The following is a 14,548-nucleotide window of genomic DNA, read 5'->3' on the forward strand; positions in this document are numbered from 1 at the left end:
ATTAGCTTTTAATACTGTAACTGTAGCCCATGAATACCTATTGTACGGTGACTCCGCTGCTTGCTAATTCCGACACCACCACCCTCCCAAGTTAGCCATCCAGTCAGCCAATCTGCAGCTAATAACCAGAAGGTGTAGCTGTGATGAAGATCTGTCTTCATTGAGCTGGAAAAGCGGGAGCATCACGGAGCATTTTTCCAAACGGCGCAGTCCCTCATCTATGAAAGTGCCATAGAGCCCCACAGACAATTAGGCAGGGAAAAGCTTTATGACCGTTAGACTCACTCAGTGCGCGCCACTCGCACCGCCGGCACCGCCAGGAGCGCTGGCTCGTGCAGAAAAGGTAATTATGGAGCCTCTCATAATGACACGGAGGAAGCTTGCGTCATAACACCCACAGCCTTTTATCATAGCGCCATAATTAATTATCATCCTTTACTCTTTGATTCATCCCCACTATTCATAACATATTCATACATGCAAGAGGAATTATCATTTCCTTCAGGAATTAATCAAAAAAAAGGGAGGAAGGACTGGTCTCCTCTCGATGGATGATCAGAGGCCGTGTTTGTCTACCTAGCTGCACAGGACTTGGTACTTTTGGGCGGGTTTCAGAAAAAAAAGGGATCCCGAGCTCAATGTTCAGGACAGCGGTCAAATCATCAGCAAGTTTGGATACAGAACTGGGTGTGGGGAGTAAAAAACACAATTAGATAGGATTTTATGGACAACAGGTGAATGGAAATGATAACTAACCATTACGATAATTTACAGCTACGATCTGCATCCCATCTCAGTTACTTACAAATATATAAATATTTTTCTAATTCTATTTATTTTTGGGCTTTTTCTGTATTTTTCACCCATCCCAATTTAGTCGTTATGCCAATTCCCTTCCTGGTCGTTGCGCACATTGCCCCACTGTCGGCCTGGGGAGGGTGTAGAACTACCACATGCCTCCTCCGATATAATGTGGAGTCGCCAGCCGCTTCTTTTTCACTTGACAGCGAGGAGTTTCACTGGGGGAACGTAACGCGTGCAGAGGTTCACACTATTTCCCCCAGATCCCCTGCCTGCTGAACAGGCGCCCAGACCGACCAGTAGGAGACCACCCGCATTTCATTGTATATCCGTATGCCGTGACAAATAAAACTCTTGACTTGACTTGACTTGACTAGGAGTCGCAGTTTACAACGACCAGGACACATACCCCACCGGCTTCTGTTTTTTTCCCACCTGAACCTGAGAGATCAATAGTCAAATATGCACCTGGATGCTAAAACAGCAGCCATTTTTAGACAAACTCTCTCATCAAATGCTTTGAGTTGGAGAGCTGTAAGTATAGTAGTCAGCTAAAGCGTATTCTTAGTGTTGGAAAACAAGAAACAACATACACACAAAAAAAAATATCTTCCCCCCACATCATCACATCACAACCCGGGGGGGGAGAAATGGCACAGTTAGACTCATAAACAGGTGTCCACCAACCCCCAGTCGGCAGCAGCTTTAATAGCCGTTTGATGTTTTTGATGTCTAGTCAGCTCAATTGTACCTTGCTGCCTGATAATGAAGGCCGATAATGATTCCTGAGCTCGAGGGGTTAATGGTATGTAACCGGAAGAGCTGCTAATTACATGTTACAAACTATTTATCAGAATATCCATCTGCACCCAGCACCACAACTCTCATTGTACACGCTAAATTACTCCACGGATTATCATTGTAAAAGCAAGTTTCAGTAATTAGGGACCCATGCTGCTGTTTTCCTTTTTCTGAAAAGCACCAAAACGACATCAGGAAAGCGAGAATAAAAAAGAAATTACTGGTTAATTCGGGAGCCTGACATCCAGAACGCTACAGGCAGCATCTGAATGCATCGTATGAAGAATCTGTTTCTCCCTATAGGATCCACAGGCAACAAATATTCAACAAAATCCATCACTGTTTTTTTTTTTTTTTTTTCCACAAAGGTTAAGCCTGAGGGGAGGTAACACTCTAAAGTGCGAGGAAGGTGTAAATTGCGTTGCGGAGCCTGTGCTGGGTGAGAGACTCAGTCTGCCCGCTGCTCCTTCAGATGGTGGAGGAATGTGGTGTGAACACACGGTGCGGTCCGACAGGCTCTGGGCTCTCTCCTGTGATCAGTTATCTGAGAAATAACTTGTCATATCCCTCAGCCCCCAAAGGTGCGCCCGAGACCACAGAGACACGTACCGTCCTCCTCGTCTTCCCAGTGATTCTTTTTTTTCGTTCTTTTTTTATTAAAATTACCTTCATTATAAAGACAGTGTTCATTATAAAACCAAAAAACGCCGGTCTCCCAGGGCCCTGCGGATTAATAAGGACAGCAGTGTATTTTAAGCCGTAAACTCCTCACTGTCCTTAATCTCCTTCCTACTTCACAAGGCCAAATTAACACCTCTCCTGCGCTCTGACGGGACCTCATTAGCAAACTTCCAGGGAAAGAAAGAAAAGAGGAACGGAAAAAAAGAGGAGAAGAGGGAGGGAAAGCGACCAATGACAGCCACCAGCTCTGGGATTAACCCTTTCTCCTCCTCCGAGCTTCCTCTGAAAAACTAGGTCGGCAACGTGTTTCTAATCAGTCGCCTGGTTAGCGATAATTAGAAGACGAGATTGGACGAGAGGAGAGAGAGGGAAAGTGGGTGGGGAACGTCGAAATGAAAAAGAAAGGAAAAGAGAACCTGTCATGTCGCAAACACTTCAAAGGAAGCCGACTTCGCTTTTAGAAGTGGCAGGATGAGGGTCCAAATACCAAGAGGGACTCCTCTGGGCCTCCGAACTAGAGGAGGTGGGCTGGAGGGGGGGCGGGGGAGCGGGGACCCAGTTCTTTCTCACGTATACACACACACGTGCACACTTTTTTCTTGTTCGCCACCTGTACCCGTGCAGCTGTGAGGGAGCTTCAGTCGATCCCAAAACACACAGCCAAACAAGCGCATCCGACTCCACCTTCTCTGTGAGTTTGTTCGTCGTCTCCCCCCCCCCCTACGGCAGCTGGTAAGAAGTCCCATAGCTTACACACACAATAAGGTCTCACAGACAACCGCTGGGTAAAGTTCACAAGCCTCCGCAAGCTGTTTGACATTAGCAATAAGGTCAAAGTGTATCAGAAACACCAGAGGTGTGCACAGAGCAGCAAACCTGCACTTTCCTCCCATTTTCCAAAAAGTATAGCTGAGGGTTTCATGCCATGAGTTGAGTTACTTGTACCATAAGTTGACTTAGGAAAGAACTGTCAAAAAAAATAAAAAGCCTATGGAAGTTAGATGAGAGAGAGGGTGTTGGTGCCCAGAGAGGCCTGCAGCAAAAACATCATCGCTCATTATCATCCATCTATTTTATCTACTATGAACCATCTCCAGACTCCCAGTTGTCAGACATCAATAGTCCTCAAATTAATCCTGTGGGTCCCCTGTTTGCTGTTTGCACAAAAGATACGGAAGGGTGCTTTTGATATTTGTGTGACTTTACAGTTGGAGTAATTTAATTAGCACAGAGGAATCAAGCTTATAATTGCAGAGCGCAGTATTGAATATGATAACTCAAGCCACGGAAAACTGTTGCTTGGGCATAGTCAATTATAAACCATTAAAAACAAGTTGCCAATAATCACCTCCATAAGAACTACATAATCCATGCAATGTGTCTCATCATCTCATGTTTAGTGGGCTTTCAGGTTAGTGTTAAATGATACGTTTAGAGGGGAGAGTGAGACTGGAAACATATTTGTGGTATCATTTCCATAAGCCTCTGCTTTGCAGACCATAGCGCAGCTCACAAATGTGATTTATGACCTTGGTTTAATGGCTAGAGCAGAGCCTTGGTAGGTATCAGATGACTTTTTCAATATGGCTACGTCAGAGAGGGCACACTGAATGCACCATCCCAACAGGAAATGAGGGCTTGTCTCAGCCAAGAAAATATGAGAAGCTAGATATCTTATCATCTAATGCTGTGGTACTCAGACTTGGCCAACTCAGGAGCCACATTGACAAAAAAATCTTTTGGAAACAGCCACATTACAAAACCCCGTTCCTCAACCACTGATTTACATGCTATGAAAAAGCATAATCATGTACTGCATGCTATACCAGTAGACTATTGTAATTTATTACTATTATCATGGCAACCTTAACTATTGATACATATAGCAAGATCACAAGCAGTGTATAATTATTGTCATTAATTTGTTCCCCTGGCAATTCAAATGCCTTAAGTGTCCCTGTAGTAGCCTAGGTTACAGACAGCCCATCATCACAAAGTATATGTATGTAAAGTCCAAAACAACTGTAGTAATGTCCATAATCATATAATAGAATGTAGTAGGATACAGACAGCCTGATCACCACAAAGTCCACAGCTTTAGATTCTCTCTCCCCCAGGTTGGACAGACAGACAGACACACACACACACACACACACACACACACACACACACACACACACACACACACACACACACACACACACACACACACACACACACACACACACACACACACACACACACACACACACACACACACACACACACACACACACACATGCACACAAAGGTATATGCTATAAGTATTCACAAAGCAGACAAATGAAACTCATCTTTGAATGTCCTGTAGCCTACTCTTCTTCGTAGCTGCATTTTTATGATTTATTTTTGCCATTTTAGCTTCACGTTAGCTTTCCACTGACACAATGAGTGCACACAGATGCAGAGCTGGGATACATTTTTGTAGGGAAAGGAGAGGGAGTGGGCGTCAGATTTTCATAGGTCAGTGGTTGTAACTAAAGAGAAATTAAGTTCATCACTGCCTGAAAATATCATGGGCAAAATATTTTGAAATACCTGTTTAAAAACCTTTTCCAAAAATAATCTAAATTGGAGACTACTTCAAGAGCCACAACATAGTCATCAAAGAGCTGCATGCAGCTTGTGAGATACTGTGTGAGTATCTAATGGCAGATAGATGCTAAATGGTGTGAGTACCACTGATCTAATGGCAGATAGATGCTGCATGGTGTGAGTACCACTGACCTAATGGCAGATAGATGCTACATGGTGTGAGTACCACTGATCTAATGGCAGATAGATGCTAAATGGTGTGTGTACCACTGATCTAATGGCAGATAGATGCTAAATGGTGTGTGTACCACTGATCTAATGGCAGATAGATGCTAAATGGTGTGTGTACCACTGATCTAATGGCAGATAGATGCTGCATGGTGTGAGTACCACTGACCTAATGGCAGATAGATGCTGCATGGTGTGAGTACCACTGATCTAATGGCAGATAGATGCTGCATGGTGTGAGTACCACTGACCTAATGGCAGCTACTGTAGATGCTACATGGTGTGAGTACCACTGACCTAATGGCAGATAGATGCTACATGGTGTGAGTACCACTGACCTAATGGCAGCTAGATGCTACATGGTGTGAGTACCACTGACCTAATGGCAGCTAGATGCTACATGGTGTGAGTACCACTGATCTAATGGCAGCTAGATGCTACATGGTGTGAGTACCACTGACCTAATGGCAGATAGATGCTACATGGTGTGAGTACCACTGACCTAATGGCAGATAGATGCTGCATGGTGTGAGTACCACTGATCTAATGGCAGATAGATGCTGCATGGTGTGAGTACCACTGATCTAATGACAGATAGATGCTGCATGGTGTGAGTACCACTGATCTAATGGCAGATAGATGCTACATGGTGTGAGTACCACTGACCTAATGGCAGATAGATGCTACATGGTGAGTACCACTGACCTAATGGCAGCTACTGTAGATGCTACATGGTGTGAGTACCACTGACCTAATGGCAGATAGATGCTACATGGTGTGAGTACCACTGACCTAATGGCAGCTAGATGCTACATGGTGTGAGTACCACTGACCTAATGGCAGCTAGATGCTACATGGTGTGAGTACCACTGATCTAATGGCAGCTAGATGCTACATGGTGTGAGTACCACTGACCTAATGGCAGATAGATGCTACATGGTGTGAGTACCACTGATCTAATGGCAGATAGATGCTACATGGTGTGAGTACCACTGACCTAATGGCAGCTAGATGCTGCATGGTGTGAGTACCACTGACCTAATGGCAGATAGATGCTACTTAATAAATATATAACAATAATTTTAATTTAATAAAAATAAAAATAAAAAGCAGATAAGCAGTAAGTATGCCATGGATTCCCAGCCCATCACTATCTATCCAATCACTCCTTCCAGTAACGGTGGGATCTCAACTATACACATGGTATAATGACAACATAGATCATGTATCAGGATAGCATGGTATAGACAAGTTGAAGGCACTAAAACTATATACTGGTTTCAGAATATTACTTGTGAAGTACAGTATCTTATGTAATGTGACTCATTTTGAGAAGTTGCAATTGCTCATTTGAATTGTTGTTTGAAGTGTTGAACTTTGAAGTGTTGTTTTTCATCATTGTTGGTGGTTTTGGTGCAGAGATTTTACAATCTGTATTTCTTGAATAATTCAGCGTACAATTATAGTTGGTCACGGTTTATAGTAGCATTAGTGTATAAACCATTTTCTCAAAGAGAAAAACTCACCTGGGCTTGGAAACTCTTGAGGACAGGAGCCACCATCTCCCGGACTTCCTGTGTGCAATAAAGAAAAAAACAGAGGCTCAGTATTTTAAGGAGGGTAAATGGAGGAGATGTCACACCGTCATATTACATCATTTCATTGGAGTATAACACATGCACATTTACAATTTGGCCGCATTACCATTAAATTTGGTCCCCAGACACACACAGCACAATCTGAGCATGCGCCGTACCCCCATCTCCCATTGGATGGCTGACTGATGACTTAGCCTACATTTACAGTATTAGCCTTGGTAGCTGCACCTGTTTGGAGAAGGAGTTGCTCCAGTGAGGAAAAAAACAGCCTCATGAACAACATGGCTGAAAATGTGAGTGAGTGAGTGAGTGAGTGAGTGAGTGAGTGAGTGAGTGAGTGAGTGAGTGAGTGAGTGAGTGAGTGAGTGAGTGAGTGAGTGAGTGAGTGAGTGAGTGAGTGAGTGAGTGAGTGAGTGAGTGAGTGAGTGAGTGAGTGAGTGAGTGAGTGAGTGAGTGAGTGGAGTGAGTGAGTGAGTGAGTGAGTGAGTGAGTGGAGTGGTGGAGGAAGGTAGGGAGGGAGGATGGAAGGGGTGAGGGCAAGAGTGTCTGAAGCTGAGGGTTTTCAGGAATAGGCACGTTTGAAAAGCTTCCCATCCTTCCGTAACGGCTCAGACTCCAAACTTCTGTCTAACTCCCAGAGACTCAGGGTAAGGCGATTGGGCTACCAGTGGTGACAGCCTGATCCCGTCTTATGCACCTGCATTTTACCGACAATATTACAGGCACACACACCACACTATTCACTCACACAGCCTGGGACAGACCTGGGGAGTTTCAAGACCCGCCTGGTTCCGGACAAATGTTTGCCTATGGTCTTTTACCACAGGAGTTTCTCAAGGTAGTGGATTTATATGGTTCCACTTATTCAATTGGTCTGACATTTAGCGGGGAGCAGTGTTGAGTATAATTAAATTAGATCTGAGTTTTTACATTTGAGAAAAACAAGTGGGGATTCTTTGGAAATGTGTACCTAATGCAAAATTACATCTTCCAGTAAAGCATTAATGGACCTGTCTCAAACCCTGCCCTCTTTTCTTGATCCTCCAATCACAACTGTCGCTTACCTCGGACAAACCAAGTTTGTCCGAGGTAAGCGACAGCTGTGATTGGAGGATCAAGAAAAGGGGCAGGGTTTGAGACAGGGAGTGAACGCTGCGGAGCTGAGAGGACAAAGTTACGAAACCAAAAGAGTCAAATGATATACTGGTGATTACCATGTCAGAGTTGTTGCGCTTTTGTGATTGGTCGAAGATTGGCATGGCTTATTTTTGCTTATGGGTACTGTAGTAGTTACCATGGAAATGAATAAAGATTGCGATATAAAACACATTTTCTCAAAGATTAAGTTAAAACATTTACCTTTACATCACAGTATAAATTATCTTAAATACCGTATAAACAATACAATTAAATAAACTATACCTTCATCAAATATTATGAACCTACACACTACGGTTTGGCTATAATATTTATAGTTTTGATCTTCAATGGGTGAACACAATGGAAGAAAATCACAGGTGGAACCTCACTTGCCAGGTCTACAGGCACTATTAGGCAGCCTCTGCCCAGTGAGACAGTGGACGTCCCGTCCTCTCAGCCACAGGCTGCTATACACCACAGGGCCTCAACCTTTAACCCATTCACTACCAAATGGTTAACGATTTCACTGCGACAATACAGAAGGTTAACCCTTTCACTGCCACACGGCAAAATGGTTAACCCTTTCACAACCACACTACAGAAGGTTAACCCTTTCACTACCACACTACAGACGGTTAAGAGTCTGTAGTGTGGTAGTGAAAGGGTTAACCTTCTGTAGTGTGGTAGTGAAAGGGTTGAACATTAACAGAGGTGCTGCAGCATGTGGGGCTGACACTGTTGTCTTCTCAAAGCTCCACCAACCAATAATACACTAATGCTCATTATTTTTCCCGGTACAAAGGTACGTGGAGGGGGGCTCGAGCTCTGGCGGTGATGGGGCCAGTCAGCATAGTTACTGGAGTATAGAGACGAGGAGAGTGACACAGTGGGGTGGGGGTGGGGGGTCAGGGGGGGTGGGGGGTCAGGGGGTGGGGGGTGGACTCACCTCTGGGACGTTTCTCTTGAACTCCCTGCTCAGCTCCACCAGGTGCTTGTGGGAATGCTCGCTCTCCTCCTGTCGGCCCGCCAGTTCAGACGCCACAGAGTTTAGCTCCCTCTATAAAAACCAACAAAGAAGCGAGAGAGAAGAAAGGAGGACGAGGGAAAAGAAAGAGAGAGTGCGAGAGGGGAGAAGAGAGAGACAGCACTTAGGGGAGCCTGCCAACACTCATACAGTAAAGCTTAGAGTGAACATAAATAAAAATACACTGCTGAATATTAACAATGTAATCCTTCATGATCTTACAGCTGTAATACTTACTGCAAGCCCTGGCCCATAAATAATTAAGCCAAAATAAATCCAATGCCTACAGTAGCAGAAGGCCTTTTAGATAATCAGTATTTGAAATAATCAATACGCTTGCAACGGCTATGGAGCGCCAGTGAGAGAGTGGATAGAGAGAGGGAGGGGGTAGAGACAGGGAAAGAGAACGAGAGTGAGCGAGTGAGAGTGAGTGTGTGAGTGAGAGAGAGAGAGAGAGAGAGAGAGAGAGAGAGAGAGAGAGAGGAGAGAGAGAGAGAGAGAGAGAGAGAGAGAGAGAGAGAGAGAGAGAGAAAAGGTAGAGTCACGTGGAGTGACCCAATAACCAGACAAACACCCTTACAAACAAATATAGCTTCCTTCTGGCATGAGGTGATTTTAAGCCCGACCAAGAAGACCAAGATTCAAACACAACTGCTACCATAATTACCAAGGGTCAAATCTATTTTCAGTCTCGCCCTCATTTCTTATCCCTCTCTCCCATCGCCTCCACCAATCTATATATTGATCCCCCATAGATTTTCAATACGTGAAGGTAGTGTCCATAGCTTTCACCAAATTACCCCTTCGGTATAACAAAAGCCGCCGGATCGCTACTCAATTAATCCCCCTGTATATAAATTTGTTGTTGATATGTGCATGTTTTAAGAATTTGAACTCCTCCTCCACCCGTAGCAACATGCCTGATCTGCTATTCAAAGCTGTCAGTGTGGTTGGCCCTTCACCAGAACCATGCATTCACGCTGGACTCAGCTGTACTGCATGACATCCACAAATCCCTTCACCAGAACCATGCATTCACACTGGACTTAGCTGCGCCGCATGCCTTCCGCAAATCCAATAGTATTGATCAGTCATCCAATTCCCAGCTCTTTCAGCAAACAGAGGGGGAAAAAAGAAAAGAAAAACAGATTCAAACTCTCCCCTTGTACCAAGTAGCATTTGCACAGACAACTGTAGTTTAAACTCCTCTCATCTTGTCTGTGATCCTTGGTAATTGATGAGGGTTTTTCCCTTGTAACTGCTGGGATACAATATGAAAGTGGAGTAGGGGATTCAATTACCAGCCTGAATTTATATATGACGCTGGAAAATTAAATTGACTGTGTTTTAATTAATCTCCAGTCTTACTTAAAGGCAATTTAATAAATTATCACATGAGGGGAAAAAAAGAAAACCAAGGGATGAAAACTCCAATAGAAATAGCCTCGTGGGGCAGCTGCAGATTCGCCATTAGAGAAGTGGGCCAATAATTGGAAGGTCGCTGGTTCAGGAAATGGTGAGATAACGGCAGGCGTTAGAAGGACAATGTGTCCACCGAGAGACAAACCGCTACGCTGTCACCAAGATGCCACATCACTGCAGCTCTATTCCAGACTCTTTAGCAAGTGCACTTAAGCAAGGCAGCTAGGCTTATTCATCCAACGGGCAATTGTGGTGTTCTTTAATTGACCTTAAAAGACGAGGAAGAGAATTAGTCTTTCAGGGTTTTTATTCCAGAGTGAATAAACAATATTAAGTATACACAGCTGTGGACACCAATATACTCAGCCTGAGGAGCACGAGGAGTTGTGTGCCACAAACAAGAAAATACATGGGTCTTTTATACCATTACAGAAGGCATACTGTCAGTGTAACGGAGGTACCGCGAGTATATCCACAGTCACGATGGACTTCAAGTGTTGTGAAGTTCAAGTGACTGTGGCATGTAGCGGTACTGCGTGTTAAACGCACTCCCCCTTAACTCATTCTGCGCCAGCTATTAGTCGGGGCCCGCTGTAGCTAGGCCGCGCTTTAAACGATAGGAGTGCGTCACCTTGTTTGTAGAGCTATAACTATATTCTATATTATAGCTATGGATACAATACTATGGCCCATTTGACATCACCTATCTATCGTTCAATATGTGAAAAATAATAAATGTTTCCATCCATATGTTCCTGTGTTATACCGTGGTGAATATAAAGTATGGTTTTAGAGCGGTCTAGGGTAATTCATGAAATGCTGAGTTATAGCCCTATACGTCAATTCCACTATAGACGTTGCCGTTTCTTTACATCTATACATTTATGACATACCAGATTTGCAAATACAGTACTGTTTGTGATACAAAAAGTGTCCAGAAAAGAGTGTATATACATTTGACGTAGAAACTGTACATTGGAGGAGGTTGGGTAGGTGGGGTGGGGTTGGGTGGCGGGGGTGGGGGGGGGGGACTGTACATTGGAGGTAGAGGGGGGGGGGGGGGGTTGGGTAGGGGGTGGGGGGGGACACTGTACACTGTACATTGGAATACTGACAAAGCCCTATACGTCAATTCCACTATAGACGTTGCCGTTTCTTGCCTGTACACGTTTCTGATTATTTGATTGTCAGTAATGGCATTCGTATTGAACACTAAAAACGCTTATCAGCCCGATTGGTATAAAAGCATTGCAGGATCAAGCAAAAATTTACGTCAGATCGTTCTTACCTGTGATCGGGAGTATTCCAAAAATAATATTCCAATTGTTTGATCGCCATCTGGTACATCCAATGTCCATTTGGTCCACGGCATAATCCACCACAACATATGGATCGGGGATATTTGACGAGCTTCAATGGAACATGAAGCAGGAGACGTTTGGCCATTACACAGGCCAAGGTACAAGGTTACAAAGGGTGCTCAATACCACCGTCTAGCTAGATGCGGCCGGTATTGCACTTTGGCGACCTGAGACTCATTCCCTAGAATAAAAATATCGAATAAAGGAATAAACGACCAAAACCCGAGAAAGCTCGGGTCTGGCGCCCAACGCATGGCGAGTTAACCCAGGATATCTGGGGTCTGGCGCCGAATGTGTTAAAAGGCATACAGACACGTTACAAAGAAGTGAATTCACCTCTTGGTATAGCAGTCTGTGACTCGCTCAGGGCAAGCCAATTCGAACTGGCTACACGTGGCGCCCAACGTGGGGCTCTGGGTGAGTGAGTTTAGGGGGGTGAGTGTAACAGAGGTACCGTGAGTATATCCACAGTCACGATGGACTTCAAGTGTTGTGAAGTGACTGTGGCACGTAGCGGTACTGCGAGTTAAACTCACTCCCCATTAAAAGGCATAGACACGTTACCAAGAAGTGAATTCACCTCTTGGTATAGCGGTCTGTGATGTCACCCGCGGTGTGGCCAACCCGGGTTCGAGACTCGTTCAGGGCAAGCCAATTTGAACCGGCTACATCAGTACTAGTGGATTCTAAGTCAATGATATGGCTTTTCAGAAAATAGTAACATAGTAGATAATAGATAGTAGATATGACTTAAAGATGATCTAGAACATATATGACACACACAACATACAGATAGACAGTACTGCTACATCTATACATTTATGACATACCAGATTTGCAAATACAGTACTGTTTGTGATACAAAAAGTGTCCAGAAAAGAGTGTATATACATTTGACGTAGAAACTGTACATTGGAGGAGGTTGGGTAGGTGGGGTGGGGTTGGGTGGCGGGGTTGGGGGGGGGGGGACTGTACATTGGAGGTAGAGGGGGGGGGGGGGTTGGGTAGGGGGTGGGGGGGGGACACTGTACACTGTACATTGGAATACTGACAAAGCCATACTTGGTAATTTACTGTACAACTGGGTTAGGACATTTGTAGGGGCCAGTTTCGAATTGCAGTCTCCCGTAGGTGTTCTTTGAGAGTGCTTTTGAAAGTGGGTAGTGATTCACATTCCTTTACAGCTTTGGGTAGGGCGTTCCACATTGATGTGGCATAATTGCGAAACGTGTTTAGTCCCTTGTTTGAGCCGAATCTGGGTTTAACATGATTTGTGGAGCTCCCTCTGGTGTTGTGATCGTGGTATTCACTGACCTTTGGGAAGTATTTTGACATGTACATGGGTACCTTTGTCGTGTAGTGTATCTTGTAGACCAGGCCCATTGCAAGTTGCTGTACTCTGTCGTCTACTCTAAGCCATCCTAGGTTGTCAAAGTGGGCTGGGGTGAGGTGGGTTCTACGAGTCAAGCAGTAGTCTGCAACTGGCCCCTGTAAATGTCCGAGCACAACCCCCGCCAATGTACAGTAAATTACCAAGTATGGTCTTGTCAATAATCCAATGTACAGTGTTGTTTGTACAGTTGTACAGTGTCCCCCACCCACCCCTCCTACCCAACCCCCCCCCCCCCCCACTCCTACCCAACCCCCCCCCCCCCCCACTCCTACCCCCCCCCCCCCCCCAACCACCTCCAATGTACAGTCCCACCCCCACCTACCCAATCCAATGTACAGTTTCTACGCCTAATGTATATACTCTGTTCTTTCTGGACTCTTTTTGTATCACAAATACAGTACTGTAATTGCAAATCTGGTATGTCATAAATGTATAGATGTAGCAGTACTGTCTATCTGTATGTCATGTATGTCATATATGTTACGATGAATTGGAAATGGGGGACCCTGGTGGAAACAAGACGAAAGTCTTTCTCTGGTCTGCATCCCCTTAACAATTGTATGTATTGAGCTGTACTGCACTGTACCCATTCTGCAATCTGTTAATAAAGTTTTCATTCATTCATTCATTCATTGTTTTGAGATGACTCGCTGTCTCTGCTCAACAGGTGGCAGGTCCTTGGGTGAGCTAGAATAGAATAGTTGTGAGCCGAAATAGATGCATCAAAGCCAAGGAGTCACACAATACCTAATATGCACTGAATTTTGATCGCCACACCTCTCTTGGGGGAAAACAACTCAGGGAATAAACAGGGATTAGACAGCATTTGTTCATAAACTACAACCGTAGGATAAAACACAAGGAATAAATACACGCAGAAGACTATCAAGGCCCAGAAATAGTCATTACCTCTTAGTTGTAGGTCACTTGGAGATTCACAAGCGTAATGTTAAATGTCCAGGTAAGGAAATTAGGAAATCTACCTGCAGCTAACTGGGGAAATAGGCATGTCTGAAAACGGATCAAACTTAACTTTTCACAAAGGCACGGATGCTCAATGGTGGCCAGTGTTGGAAAGTAATTGCTTGACTTAACATGATGCATTAATTAATTAATTAACAAAACAAACTTTTCAAACAATGTAAGCATTCTGCCAACAGAACAGGCCAAATACAATGGCAGTCAGTATTAACAGTCTGTTTCCACAAAAGTAGGTGCAGCGTCTGATGAACAGCGATGCTAGGCTAGTTCCAGCTTCTGTGACTGTACTGTGTATATACTGTACTGTGTCAGCTATTGGCAACAAAGGAATAATAACATTCAGAACAGAACAATTGGCCATTTGAAACCCAAGCCCTTTCTCTGTCAAAGAGTCAAATTTGTTATTAATTGAAAATGGGGGACCCTGATGTAAACAAGACGAAAGTCTTTCTCTGGTCTGCATCCCCTTACCAATTGTATGTATTGAGCCGTACTGTATTGTACCCATTCTGCAATTTGCTAATACAATTTTCAATCAATCAAT

General features: G+C 44.3%; 1 protein-coding gene across 1 annotated transcript in view; it reads right to left on the reverse strand.

Annotated features, from left to right (window-relative positions):
* cux2b (cut-like homeobox 2b) overlaps nucleotides 1-14,548 on the reverse strand; it is a gene marked incomplete at its 3' end in the record, with an annotated part of 159,122 nt that overhangs the window by 98,329 nt on the left and 46,245 nt on the right. Inside the window, exons 2-3 of the mRNA XM_084307940.1 lie at nucleotides 8,770-8,880; nucleotides 6,612-6,659 (exon numbers count right to left, since the gene is read on the reverse strand). Coding sequence (XP_084164066.1) covers nucleotides 6,612-6,659; nucleotides 8,770-8,880 — 159 coding nt within the window. The remainder of the gene's footprint in view (nucleotides 1-6,611; nucleotides 6,660-8,769; nucleotides 8,881-14,548) is intronic.

Source organism: Notolepis coatsorum, assembly GCF_963971535.1.
Source record: "Notolepis coatsorum genome assembly, chromosome: 1".
Classification (NCBI taxonomy): Eukaryota; Metazoa; Chordata; class Actinopteri; order Aulopiformes; family Paralepididae; genus Notolepis; species Notolepis coatsorum.